We start from the raw sequence: 12,902 nt of genomic DNA, 5'->3' as shown, positions 1-12,902 counted from the left end.
GGAGTGCTGCATTTAGTTATTGCACATTCCATAATGCATATTTCAAAAATGTTAACCGCAGGTAGTATGGCCCTAGCACAGTAATGGAGAAGCAAAAAAAAAGCGGTGAAATAAGAACAGCCTTTAGCTGAAAAATTAAAATTGCAGGAATGCTGAGATTCATACCTGATTGGTGAATGCCACAAAAAGGGCCAGAAGGAAGAGGAAACAGTTCCAGTGGTATGTGGCCAGGATGGCCTGTGGAGGCTTGGAGGCAAAGCCCCAGGCCATGCTGGCCAACACTGGAATGGGCACCATGAAGTTGTCCCCATTTGTCTCAATGAAGTCATGCCGTGTGATTGATGTTGGATCGATGTGATGCTCCCGGAAAGGACGTATAAATGCCTGCGGTTGTACCAAGTGCAGGCATTTTATTTAGAAATACTGCAATGATTGCTGGAGCATGCAGCACTTTTTACACAACTTCAGACTGATGGTCATCTACTTCATTGGAAGCATTGTGCATGCAATGAATTAAAGCATTAATCCAGACTGCCCATTCCAAAAGTTGCCTCTTTATTAAGGGCCCCCTCACCAGGCTGCATAGCAAATTTTGATTATACGCTGTAAGTTGTTATGTGTTCTCTAGGGAGCGTTCTGCCGCAAAAATTTTTAAAGGCGGCTCATTAATAGACGAAACAAATATTTCAGTGCCGCGAACCCATGATTGTAGCAGGCGGGCTCCACTGCATCGCGAGACTCTCTCCACTCACCCCGTCTAGCCTCCGCAAGCGAAATTCCTTCCCTGCATTCTCCCATACCGGACCTCGAGGATCGCGTGACGCATACATCACGGTCCCCGCCTTCACTTTTTTTTTCTCCTCGCTTTTTCTTTTTTTTTGGGCGATGCGCACTTCCGCTGGCGGCGTTGCGCGCGAGCTAGCTGTTATTTCGCGCAGCGCACGACTTTGCGCGCAGTGCACAAGGACACATGACTAGCGGTATAATTCAGTGCTACACAAAAACTGAGGCAGAGCAAGCGGATCGTAAAGCATGATCAGGCGCTGGAACACGGTAGAAAATGGCCTAGTTTCGGTACCTGCGCACGTGACCACACGACCGTGGGAACAAGCAGACGAAGCGGAAGTACATCTCTCTTGCTTCGGTGCGAGGTAAAGCGAAAAACACGCAGACATTCCGTTTGTGTGTTTTATTATTTCTCAAAGCTTCAATTCGTCAATTCAAGCAACAGATCACACAAATAACAGATGGTGCCTTGAATAATTCTCGAAGTCACGTGTCTCCACGAGCGACATCACACTGCGGAGTTGAGTACATAAGTGCAGGGACACGACTACATCATCCTCCGGCTTGGAGCGCGGCAGCCGCGAGGAGAAGGAAAACGGCGTTCGGTTTGAAATTTCAGATCTTTCCGCGGCGCGTAGCGATGTAATACTTTGCAGACACGATCGTTATCACGCAATGTATGCTCTGCGCTTGTCAGCATAAAATGGCCAGACCTGGTGAGGGGCCCTTTAAGGCACATACAATATAAACTTGCAATTTAAAGGGACACTAAAAAGAAAAATAATTCGAGCTGTATGATAAGTTACCGTTATACAATGCCAGAAAGTCACTCTTACTGTGAGAGACTTGGCAAGCCACAAAAGACGAAAAAATTAGAGATCTTAGATAAAACGTTTGGCAAGATTGGCTTAACAATTTGTTGTCGCATTTCTTTTGCCAGAAAGGAATTTACATATGAAACTCAAAGCTATCAGCCAAACTCAGTTGATGCTTGTATTTTCCATCATTCTGGTGCTGGCTGAATCATCACTACAAAAAGCCACACACATTAGTGCTTGACTTTGAAATATCTTGCAAAACAACCAACAAGCGCAAGCAAGGCAGACTTACCTAACGAGGTACAAGTAACATCAACTAAAGAAGTACACTCATGCAGAGATGTACACTTTATCATGGCCTTTAGTTGATTGCACCTTCTGGACGATGAAGAAGCAAGAAAGGAGTAAACTTCTGCTATTTGTTGGGCGTGTTGGCAAACTGACTTGGAAAGAATACTTAGCACAAGTGAACAAGGACAGAAGGGAGACGACACCACAGTGTGCTAAGTTCATCAACTTTATTTTCAGGAAACAACCACCTATTTAACCCATGCACAGTGGCGCCCCATCATCCAAATTTTAACCATCCAAAAAAGCTGTCTCCTTATCTCACAAGTGAACCGAAGGAGCACTAACACACGTATAACTATTCCGACAGACAGCCTGAGCCTCAACAATCTGTCGCACATCTTTATCTTTGTGCTTCGCAAGAATACGGCAGGACCCACACACCGGCGCACAGCCGCATTCCTGACAGTGAGTTGACAGATGACCGTATTGCTTATTTCTCATGTTTAGACTATGTTCTCATAACTGGTCATTAAGACACCTTCCTGTCTATACGATGTATTTTTTCCCATAGGACAGCGGAAGCTCGAAAACAACAGCTTCTACGCAATCCACTGGTGCTTTATGATGATTCGTAGAGCATCCGACAGCTGGCTTACGGTACGAGTCCATTAACAGACATATTTTCGCGAGTTGTTCTGGCGCTGAAAAGACCACTTTTGTGTCCACATGGCTAACCACGAGTCCACAGGGCTAGCTATGTCAGTTAACCGACCCGTAACATCTACAACCATTTGTGACTTGTTTTTCATCTTTCACACCGCCTTTTTCTCTGTTACCATGATGTAACCTAACAAGGGGCGCTATAACGTAAAACTATTCCAAACTTTTATATTACATTTCTGCTATCAGCCCTCCAAGATTGGTCAAAAACTTTTTTGGACCACCCCCACTTCACCTGTCTGTCACACGACGTCACGAAAACCGCTGTCACGAAAATGCATGATTGGACCGAAAAGAGAAAAACAGTTCATTCTGATTCGATGCCTTCTTGCAGTTATCTCCCGGCTATTGGTAGAAAGTTTTCGGGCTGCACCCACTTTACCTGCCTGTCACGCGACGTCACAAAACCGCGAAAACTCACCGCGTCAAAGTGACGTGTACGCATTAAAGATGCATTATTATGCCGAACAAAACTGAATTTTCTTTTGAATAGGCACAGGCTGCCCCGTTCCGAAAGGAATAAAAGATGGCTGCCATCGATCGCTCAGGCGCTGGCTATTCGCACCTGTCGGAGAGCATGGGTTTATTTGCGTGTAATAAAACTTCTTGCGTGGCCGTGTAACGCTTTCGAGCACTTTCAGCACGTTTACGACCTCGTTCTGCCAACTCTTCTTTGCGGAGGATCCGTTTTATCGTCATTCTCAACCTTCCGTTGCATGCCGCTGCGATTTTCGACCAGCCACCGCAAGCAAAGTAAGGGGAAGCGGGCCAATCGCAGACGCCGGGACCACCCTCTTCATTCGGTTATCGATTTTCAGTGCACTGGCTCTGCCCCATCGAATCCCTCTCCACTTGAGCGTTCTCCTCGCCTCTTGTCAGCCAATTAGATACGACAAGCCGCTCAGTGTTGGCAATGTTATTCGTTTTTCAAGCAAATAAAAGTGACCTCCTATGAAAGGGGAGAGCGTTTGATTGATCTGTTCAGACAACCCCGTGGGTGACTGCCCGGTGCTTGCGTCGGTGGCTACGCAAATTTGACGTCAGGAGATTGGAATAAAAACATATTGGAATAGTTTTACGTTATAGGGCCCAAGCATGCAATGCCTCTTATACCATATGTGTTCAGTTTATCATCAAGACACACAATGTGAAATACCACGTTTTGTTGATTTAATTTCATGTCAAAGTTATCAATGATGGACACAAGTTTTTAATCACATTTTCTCAGGCTTAACAAATGGTGCCATCAAACTCTGCTCTGGATAAAGAGTTAGATTCATTCAGGATCATGTAGACTCGACCTTATATGTAATCTCTTGGAATAAAAAAAACAAATGGAATTACACGTGATTCAGATCTCTCGAATTTGTTCAGGCTTATAGGAGCTCAGACTTACTGTGACTCACCCAGACTCAGACTCACAGTCGCAGTTAGACTGACTTAAATGCGCTCACTCACACTCAGACTCACACCCACTCAAATTCACTAGTGCTCACTCAGGCTCGTACTTACAGGTGGCTCTGAGTCTGAGTAAGTCAATCCGTGAGTGAGTTTACCGACCTATTTAAACACACACTCATTCTCACGCTGGCTGAACAGCCATACTCTGATGGTGCGTGCAGACAAGAGCGTCAATTTTCACTCTAGTAGTCTTAGTACAAAAATCTATGATCATGGCAACAAGCTTGTTTGTGCATGTCATGCAATGCTGTCTCCCTTTCCTGCACTGAAAGTGCCAATTCCTCTCTATTGATTCATACCTTGAAGCTTGTTTATACAAAATGACACAAATCATCCCATTAAAAGGGTCTGTTACACTTACAGCAACCACGCCACATGAAGTAGAACACTTTCTAAAGCGCCGACTCGGTAACCAACTGAAGCGCTCACACAATTAATGAGAAGCAGTGCACGTACCTTCCCAATGACTGGCAGCTCCACACTTCCCCAGGTGTCAGCCGCCCAATGGACAAGGCCACTTAGAAAATCCGCTGTCACTACTCCACACACTGCACAAGACAAACATACATACATGCATTCAATTCATGTCCAGAAAAAGGCAGTGTAAGATATTGTAAAATAAACAACCTACATGACTGCAATGACAGAAATGAAAACCAGATCATTTTTTTTTCATGAGCAATTCTGTGTGCACTAGATATGCGTCTACTTCGACCTTATTTGAGTATTTTTGAATTGATCCAGGCTCCCTGCAGCCAGTGAGTAAGTCAATGACACCTGCAATGTATATGAATACAGCAAGCTGTAACATCTAGCTCTGTCCATCAGATGTTCTTTATGTTGTTTTTTTGTCTATTGTGGTTTGATTTCTAGAAACAGTACATGCAAACTGAATTTACTAATGTAATTTTCAGCATTCGGTATGTCAATGCACCTTGTATAATCATGATAATCTGTAGCAATGACCAAAATGGCCTTAGCAATGGCCTTACACGTAGGTGGGCCATAAACGAGTAGATATGGTATAGCACGCACCTATGAGGGGGGACTCGCCAAGCTTCGCATTAGGAACAATATTCCATGAATCTCTTCTCGCTAACTTAATGTCAAGTATAACAATGTATTACCAATATGAAAAAGAATGGAACATAAATTAATGTGAACAGGCAGACTATAAAACTGCAAGAGAGAGAGAGAGATGAAAAATGGCAGAACTCATCTTATGATGACTTTCGATGGTAATGTGATTAGCATTCAAGCAATGTAGTGACACTCGGTATTTCTGAAGTCAAGTTCACTTAACATCTAGCCATTCTGAGACGTCCATTGCTTTGGCTATACAGGGTGTCTCATTGAACACTTTGAAAATTAAAAAAAATGCCTGTGACAGATAGCACAATTCTAGTCCATGAGCTGGCCTATTGAAGAGGTAGACATTACTTGCAAAAAAAATTGAAATGCATAATTGGCAAATTAAAGAATCATTAATTAAGTTTTTAACTAATTACCTTATGGTACATATTGCAATTTACAAGTTCTAGCAGGTGAGACGACAAGGCATATCCACTTGAAGATAGTTGCGTGGATGACACCATTTACGAGATATGCGCCGTCAAACTTATAGTAAAAATGCACTGTCGTTCCACTTACTTTCTTAACAAAACGTCGTTTTATGCATTGAGGCGCAAAAGTAGCTGGAACGCCAATGCATTTCTTCGCAAACTTCGGGAATTAGTATCTCGAAACAGGTGTCATCCTGAGAATTCGTTCCAAGTAGGATCCGCCTTCCGAACTCCCTGGCTAGAGTTTGTAAATTGCAATATGTGCCATAAGTTAATTCGTTGAAAACCTAATTAGTGATTTTCGTTAATTAGTTTATTATGCATTTCAAATTTGTTTTCAAGTAATGTCCACTTATTCAAGTAGACCAGCTCATGGACTAGAATTGTGCTGTCTACCACAGGCATAATCTTTAAAGATTTTTGATAATGTTCACTGAAACACCCTGTATGCAATTACCCACGTCTAGTGACTACTCTTTGGTGCGCCATTTCACTCAAGTTGGTCTCCAACTAAATGACTTGTTTGTTCTGTGAACTTAGCCCACAGATACTCCCAGTATTAGTAATTCTTGCCACGGTTTCGGTCTCAGCCACTACTATGTGTGCAAGTTTGAGCTTTTCTACTTGTGCAGTGACATTTATGCCGTATCCCGTATGTGTTTGCGTCCTTCATTGTGCTGGTGGAGAAGACTCACTAGCTTGGATCTCTGGTGCTTCGTGAATGTGCCTTGCAGGTAAAGTCCAGATAGTGCAACCGGTTAAATGCCATTTTCAATATACGGTGCTCAAGTTTGATCCTGGTTTATACACGTTTACTTAATTTATAAACAATCTGCCTACGTAAATATACAATTGCTTACCATTGAGATTATGTGCCTCCTTTCTACCTTTGCCTTTCTGTCTCTACATACGCGCAGACTGTAAATTTGAAACGAGTGAAACGGGCTTTCCCGCACAAGGACTGTCATTGTGGAGAAGCCAACTTTGACAATTGAAAAACCATGCAGGGCAAAACACCAGTTGCAGTGCACGTCCAAATGTTGGGCATCCGCGGCTAGCGCAAAATAGCAGAGCGCGCAGTTCAGCAGCTGAGGAGAGCCATCCTGCTCGAGGGGCTTAACGCGTTTTCAGTGGATTTTCAGCCCCCTAGGAGTAACGGGGAACGAGAAGGCCTTGCGGCCGAGGCACACGCACTGCCACCGAGATTTTGCTTCGTGCGCGCGAGGCGTTTGGCGGGCACCCCGTCGGGCCCACCGAACAGGCAGCCGAGTCGTCAGGGGGAGCACAGTCGAGGCCCATCACGAGCCAGCAGCGAGCCGTCGGCAGCGGCTAGTACTCGCGAGAAACAGTACATGCCCAGTTGCCGTCTACGAGACCATCGAACAGTTGCGGCTCCGTTAACCGGCGCACATTAGAGCGCTGTGGGATCGTGTCTACTTTCAGAAGCCTGGGCTAGTATGCAAACACCGAGACCGCGCCCCGGAAGCACCGCGTGGACTTGCACGAGGGCCCACGCTGGCCTGGCGAATTTTCTGAGATCACGGGCCTGGTGGCGCGTATCACGACTCACGACAACAGGATGAGCCCTCCTCCGGAGACTAGGCCACCAGGCCAGCATACGAGAGATTGAACGCACGGTAGACATGCCGGTCGAGATCACGTGTACGTTCAAGGTGGCTTCCATCCTTAGGCACATGCATCCTGTCCGTCACCAGGGCAGGCGTAGAGCTAGGGCGGAAGCCTACCAGAGCAGAAAGAATACGCAGACGCTGCTACATACGTTAACAGGAGGGACTACAGGAGGGACGTTAACAGGAGGGATGGTCGACTACCGACTAAAAGAGAAGGTCAGCGCATCGCCGAAGAACTGCATCGTGAGTGGCGCCGAGGAGGCCGCCGTCGCTCTAGCGGTTGCCGACGGCAACAGGTTCGGTCGATCGCTAGTGAGTATCATGTATTCTCAGGATGCATGCCGGGAATTCACCAATGCTAGGGTAGGCAGGAAAGCAGCCGGCATCTAATTAAAGGCCGGTGGCGAAAGCAAAGAAAAATACGAGATAATTTGGGCCCCGGGGCATAAGGGCATTGCTGGGAATCTCCAGGACGATCTCATAGCTCGAGGATACGCCAGCCGAAAGAGATCAAAGGCCAGAGGTACAGAAGCGGTGTCCCATTACTTACGGGGACATTTTGGACCACTTCCGGGGATAACCAGAAGGCGATACCCCGCGCCCCATAATAAATTAGACAGGGAGCAGTCGGTGTTTTGGCGGTAGCGACAAATTCATATCAATGTCTACTTATTTACAATAAGATACATCCAACCATATACAGAGACATTTGTCCTTGGTGTGGTGAGAAACGCACAATATACCATACAACATGGGGATGCCAGAATATAAAGGCAGTACCCACCATACACAACGCCACGCCAGAGCAGTGGGAGGCTGGCTGTCCAGCTGGGAACCGGCCGACCACATTTGGCTGGTTGAACGCGCCAGAGGGGCAGCTAAGGCCGCGGGAGTTCTGGACTGAGGACCCACCTACAGGCGCTCTGCAGAACCCCACCTCTGCAGCAAATAAAGTTTGCTCTATCTCTCCCTTTCTCTCTCTCTCGGCAAGCTGAGCGTCCCAAAGCAAGCAGCACCGTTCCCCAGCTTCACGTGATGTGTAGTTTAATTGATTTTCTTTCTACGTGCACTTGTTGCCCCTATATTGTTTGTATCTTTTCCACGACTACAGTATACAGTGAATTCAGATTTCCACGAAAGAGCGAGACAGATACGATTCCCGCAGCCTTTTCGTTTTCTTTCTAAGGCATTCGAAATACATTACTACTCTAACTACTATATAATTGCTACTACTGTAGTTACTATCCGCCTAGGTGGCGGAGTGGCCGTTGCGGTACTAAGCTCGAGGGCGCGGGATCAAATCCCGGCCGCGGCGGTCCCATTTCGATGGAGACGAAATGGGACATATATGGGACACGAAATATGGGAGAAGAAAATCAAATCGTGGTTTTGGCACGTAACACCCCACAGTTTATTTGTTTACTATATAATTACTACTATTATGGGCAGGAACAGCTTTCAGGGTAGGTCGTAAGTGCCATTAGGCTATTATAGGCTAGTCGGTTTTTGGTTGTTTTACGAAGGCCACAACCAGCGGACAGCAAGTACGTTACTGCGCCTGCCTGTTACCACTTGCCATATGCGACAGCTGGAGGCTGTCTCCGGACCTCCATAGTGGATGTATCGGGCAGGGGCGAGACGGAGCGTAGCAAACATCCGACTTAAGGCGAAAGCCTTAAGTGTCTCATACCCCCGAAGGTCTTGAAAAAAACTCATCGTACGGTCCAATGGTACAAAAACTATCATCACCTTTGTTTGTTGAGCGGCTACTGCTCAAGTCCGCGCATGGCGTCGGGTGTAAATGGTGACGGGCGTCCTGCCGACGATGGTCAAGTAAGTGGAGCGAGTCGGCCGATCGCTTCCACGGGACACCAAACAGTGTGATCAAGCTGATGGTGTCCGTCCAAGGACGACATAGTGCCGTCTGTGTGTTTTCCCCGTTTGCCTGTGCTAACGACAACTTCGATAGAACGGTCGCAATTCGTATGCGGCGAGTTAATATATGGCAAAGTCGCATGGTGTGGTGCCAACGCTCAACGAGATCAGCATCGCAGGTGGTTCACTGAAGTGGCATGATGTATGCCCGCGCAGCTTAACGTGGGCAAAAAATACGCAATATACTACTTTAATACAAAGCGAAGGGTACCATATGTTGGCAGCAGAATATGTCCATTGAGAAGTCACGGAGCGGCCTACGTATTGTCACGTAATGCCACGGCTTCGACCCACTTTTTTAAAAATCGACTGCTGCGACGAGACGGGTTTGCGTTGTCATTTCGAGTCTTTGTAAAAGACACCAAGTGGTCCAAGCTTGTCCAAGCCGACAACCTCAAATGCGAGACAGAAACTGTAGGCGGATCGACTACTCAAGCTGCCTTACGAAACTGGCAAGTTTGATAAAACGTTAAGCAGGCCTTCACACAGTGCTGCACGTTCTACCAACAACACGCTACGAGACTCGGGCGCCGTGTCATGCAGAGTAGCCAGCCAGACAGGCTACAGTGGTACCACAGGCAACCAGATACAAGGACGCCTGAGAAAACAATTTCGCAGAAGAAATGCTCTGTACACGCTGTAGAATAGGTGCAGTTTCCTCAATTACGACGGCGGCTGGCCGAATATGTCATAGTAAAGAGAATGAGAATAGACTAGACGTGCAAATTTCAGATTCCCGGCTTGAGTGTTGAAACCTCCTCAGATTGTTGCCGGCACAGGGAAGCAGGGCAAGAATTCCGCGCCCTGGCGGACTGCCTAAATCCTACAAACGATCGTGCACGACGTCTACGTACACTTGAGACTGTATAGTGACTAGCGCGTCAATTTAGAGGTCAAGTGCTTCGACGTGCGAAGTCATACACCAGCGCCCTGTAATCCGTTGCGACGGCACAGTGGCAGCCGTACAAGTGTAGAGTCGAAAATTCCCAGAGACCCAAACAAGATAATCTTGTTCGGAAGAATCACAGCTCCGAACAGCTGGCGACGTGCGATGAGAAAACACGGGAAACTTGTTTGTAGCAACAGAACTGAGCAGTGTTAATGCAAGCTGGCGTCCGTGTACAGATCAATTAACTCAGTTTCGTTAACAGAAGCCAGGATTAATGGTTGGCATCCAGAACTTTCTTTTCTTTTTAATGCAAGCAAATGCAGCTTCTTGCTTTGATCAATCCTATGAAGAGTTTTTTTGAAAAGGGTCTCTGAAACGGTTTGGACAAATTTTGTAGACGCGTAGGGTACAACGTTAGGATGCATAACTGAGCGTGTTGGTTGAGCATGATCTGATGTGAAATCAGATCACGCTGAGCTGATGAGATTATGCTCGAGCATGATCTGATGTGATGTGAATACGACAGCCGTATTTACCTCTAAAAAAACGGCGTTTTCATAGGTTCGTGTTTAGCTCCACTTTTACGTGCTTTATTTTTAGCTCGTGCAGGCAGAACCATTTCTAGCATTCTCGAAGGCAGTGGTGTCATCAAAGTTTTGAGATTCGTTGATCACTTCTTACTTTCCGTAGATAAGAATTTCATGACCACCGACTTGGTCGTTAGTAAAGCACTGACAATTTTCAGGCATTTTATCACCCATAGAAGTGACCCACGAACTTTCGGTAAATTCCTCCATCAGGTTTTTAGATCTGAGATTGTTTTTATCAAGCAATCACGTCTGTTGGCAGTATGAACCTCGGACAGGTAAACCTCTGCTACCTTTTAGTTCCTCTCACTCAAAGCTAGTCAAACGCTGCATTGCTAATATGTGCCTGCTGAATGTTTTTAAGAAGTCCTATCCAAATCCACTGCGGAGAGTTCTCTTAAGCAGATTGACCGACTAGAAGAGGCAGGATACCCACAAAGTGTTCCAGCTTCCGTTGCAGAAAAAAATCATGAAGTCGCGAAACCGCCAACTGGCCCCGGAGCCACCTAGCGAAAAAGAAAAGGTAGCCGTCGTACCCTAATTTGAAGATCGCCAAGCGAGCTAATGTAAAGGTAGTGTTTTCTGCCTCGTGCAAGCTTTCTACGCTCTGCAGAATGACCAACCCCTTCTTCCGCATGTAGAATGACCAACCCATTTTTCCGGCCTGTGTCATAAATCACGTAAATAAACACGTCGATTGCCAGGCAGGCGTCGTTTATGAAATTCCTTTGTCGTGTAGTCGTAAGTACGTAGGCAACACCAAAACAATGTTAGGAATGGGAGAGAGGGCCACTTGGCAATTCATTGTCGGGACTGCAAATGTAAGCCAAACTTTTACGCCTGCGCTGTGGTGGCCAGAAGCCGTGACAAATGGTTTAGACGTAGTTGAAGCCAAAATAATTATTGAGGCAGGTTATATGTGCGTGAGTGGTGCATCAATCACATTATCGCAAAAAGAGTTGCTTTACCTGAACGTGAATGCGCACAGATGAACTGCGATAGCGCTCCTCGTATAAAATAGTGGCGTTTTGCCCTGATTAAACAGTGTTGTAAGTGGCGCCCTGTGTGTGTGTGTGCGTGTGTGTCGTATTGTATTGTGAAGGCCTGAGCGCACGGCGAGTGACGTCACGGAGAAGAGGCCGGCGGCGTGCTCGGGAATACGGGTTGAATGAAGGGATCGCGCCCTTATGGGCAACGTTAACCAGAACGCAGTTATTTTTTTAGGCATAGTTGAGCAGATGGCCCGCAGAGAACAGAGGGTGTTCCAAGATTATTTTATTTGCGCAAAACTATTTACGCACTGCATTATTAAAAAGATGACAGGGAGCATGGCTTATATTGAAAAGTCACAGTGCTGCCCTCTTCTTTAGAGTACCTTTTTTGCTTTGATTTAACGTCAGCGTCAGAGTTTGCCGTTCATGCGACCACAAGAGTTCTTCAACAAAATGTTAGCCCTCCACCATAACACATTACTCATGGTAACTTCACTGGTGTGCCCTTCTTCACATTCGGGACACATGTATTTATTCCAGTCTAGATTAGGCTCTAAACGAATATATTCGCTTTCGAGGCATTATTACATACATTACCGCAGTCCACATATATACAATACCTCAAATGAGTTTAAGCAATGGAGATACAAAGCATTCGTGCAACTATTTACAAAGGAACAGCTGCCTTATTCCGCAGAATTCCAGCTTTTCTCTTCTGTGCCTTAGCATTGGCACCGAATATTCTGCCATTGATCTTGTGGAAACATGAACGCATGATTTTTCGGCCCCGATTTGCAATTGCTCCAGCAATTGGGCACGCAGCACTTATTAGGCATATCCTGGCATGAACGTAATCCACATTCCGCAACCGCAATCGCAGCACAAGCGCAGAGACTACACGCACGGTTCACGTCCCCCCCCCCCCCCAAAAAAAAAGTGCGCACGGAAGCATGTCGCAGCATGCCAAGTTTTTGTAACCTCGAAGCTATCCAAGGAGCGGCAGGATTCCCGGAACTAATGGAATTGTTATCGCCGTCGTCGCCCGCTCGGTCTTTCGCGTCACATTTTCAACATAGGTGCGCCGCTCGTAGATTCGAGCACACTGCACGGAACTTCTATGCGGGCCTCTTTTGCGTGACGTAGCTCAAGGGGAGCGGGTACAACCCGAAGGCCTCAAGTTCTCTAGAGGGTGTTGCTAAGCTCCGCGTTCACTGGTTCTGCGTCATCATG

The 12,902-nt window shown here is 46.4% G+C and overlaps 1 protein-coding gene across 2 annotated transcripts in view; it reads right to left on the bottom strand.

Moving 5' to 3' along the window:
- Positions 1-12,902, bottom strand: part of Kua (Plasmanylethanolamine desaturase Kua) — a 123,685-nt gene that overhangs the window by 15,510 nt on the left and 95,273 nt on the right. For both annotated transcript variants that reach the window (XM_070527733.1, XM_070527750.1), the window contains exons 3-4: positions 4,533-4,624; positions 166-384 (exon numbers count right to left, since the gene is read on the bottom strand). In XM_070527733.1, coding sequence (XP_070383834.1) covers positions 166-384; positions 4,533-4,624 — 311 coding nt within the window. The remainder of the gene's footprint in view (positions 1-165; positions 385-4,532; positions 4,625-12,902) is intronic.

This window comes from Dermacentor albipictus, chromosome 1, assembly GCF_038994185.2.
Source record: "Dermacentor albipictus isolate Rhodes 1998 colony chromosome 1, USDA_Dalb.pri_finalv2, whole genome shotgun sequence".
NCBI classification, from domain to species: Eukaryota; Metazoa; Arthropoda; class Arachnida; order Ixodida; family Ixodidae; genus Dermacentor; species Dermacentor albipictus.
Note: the sequence above shows the minus strand (reverse complement) of the source record. Positions and strands in the feature narration are given on the sequence as shown.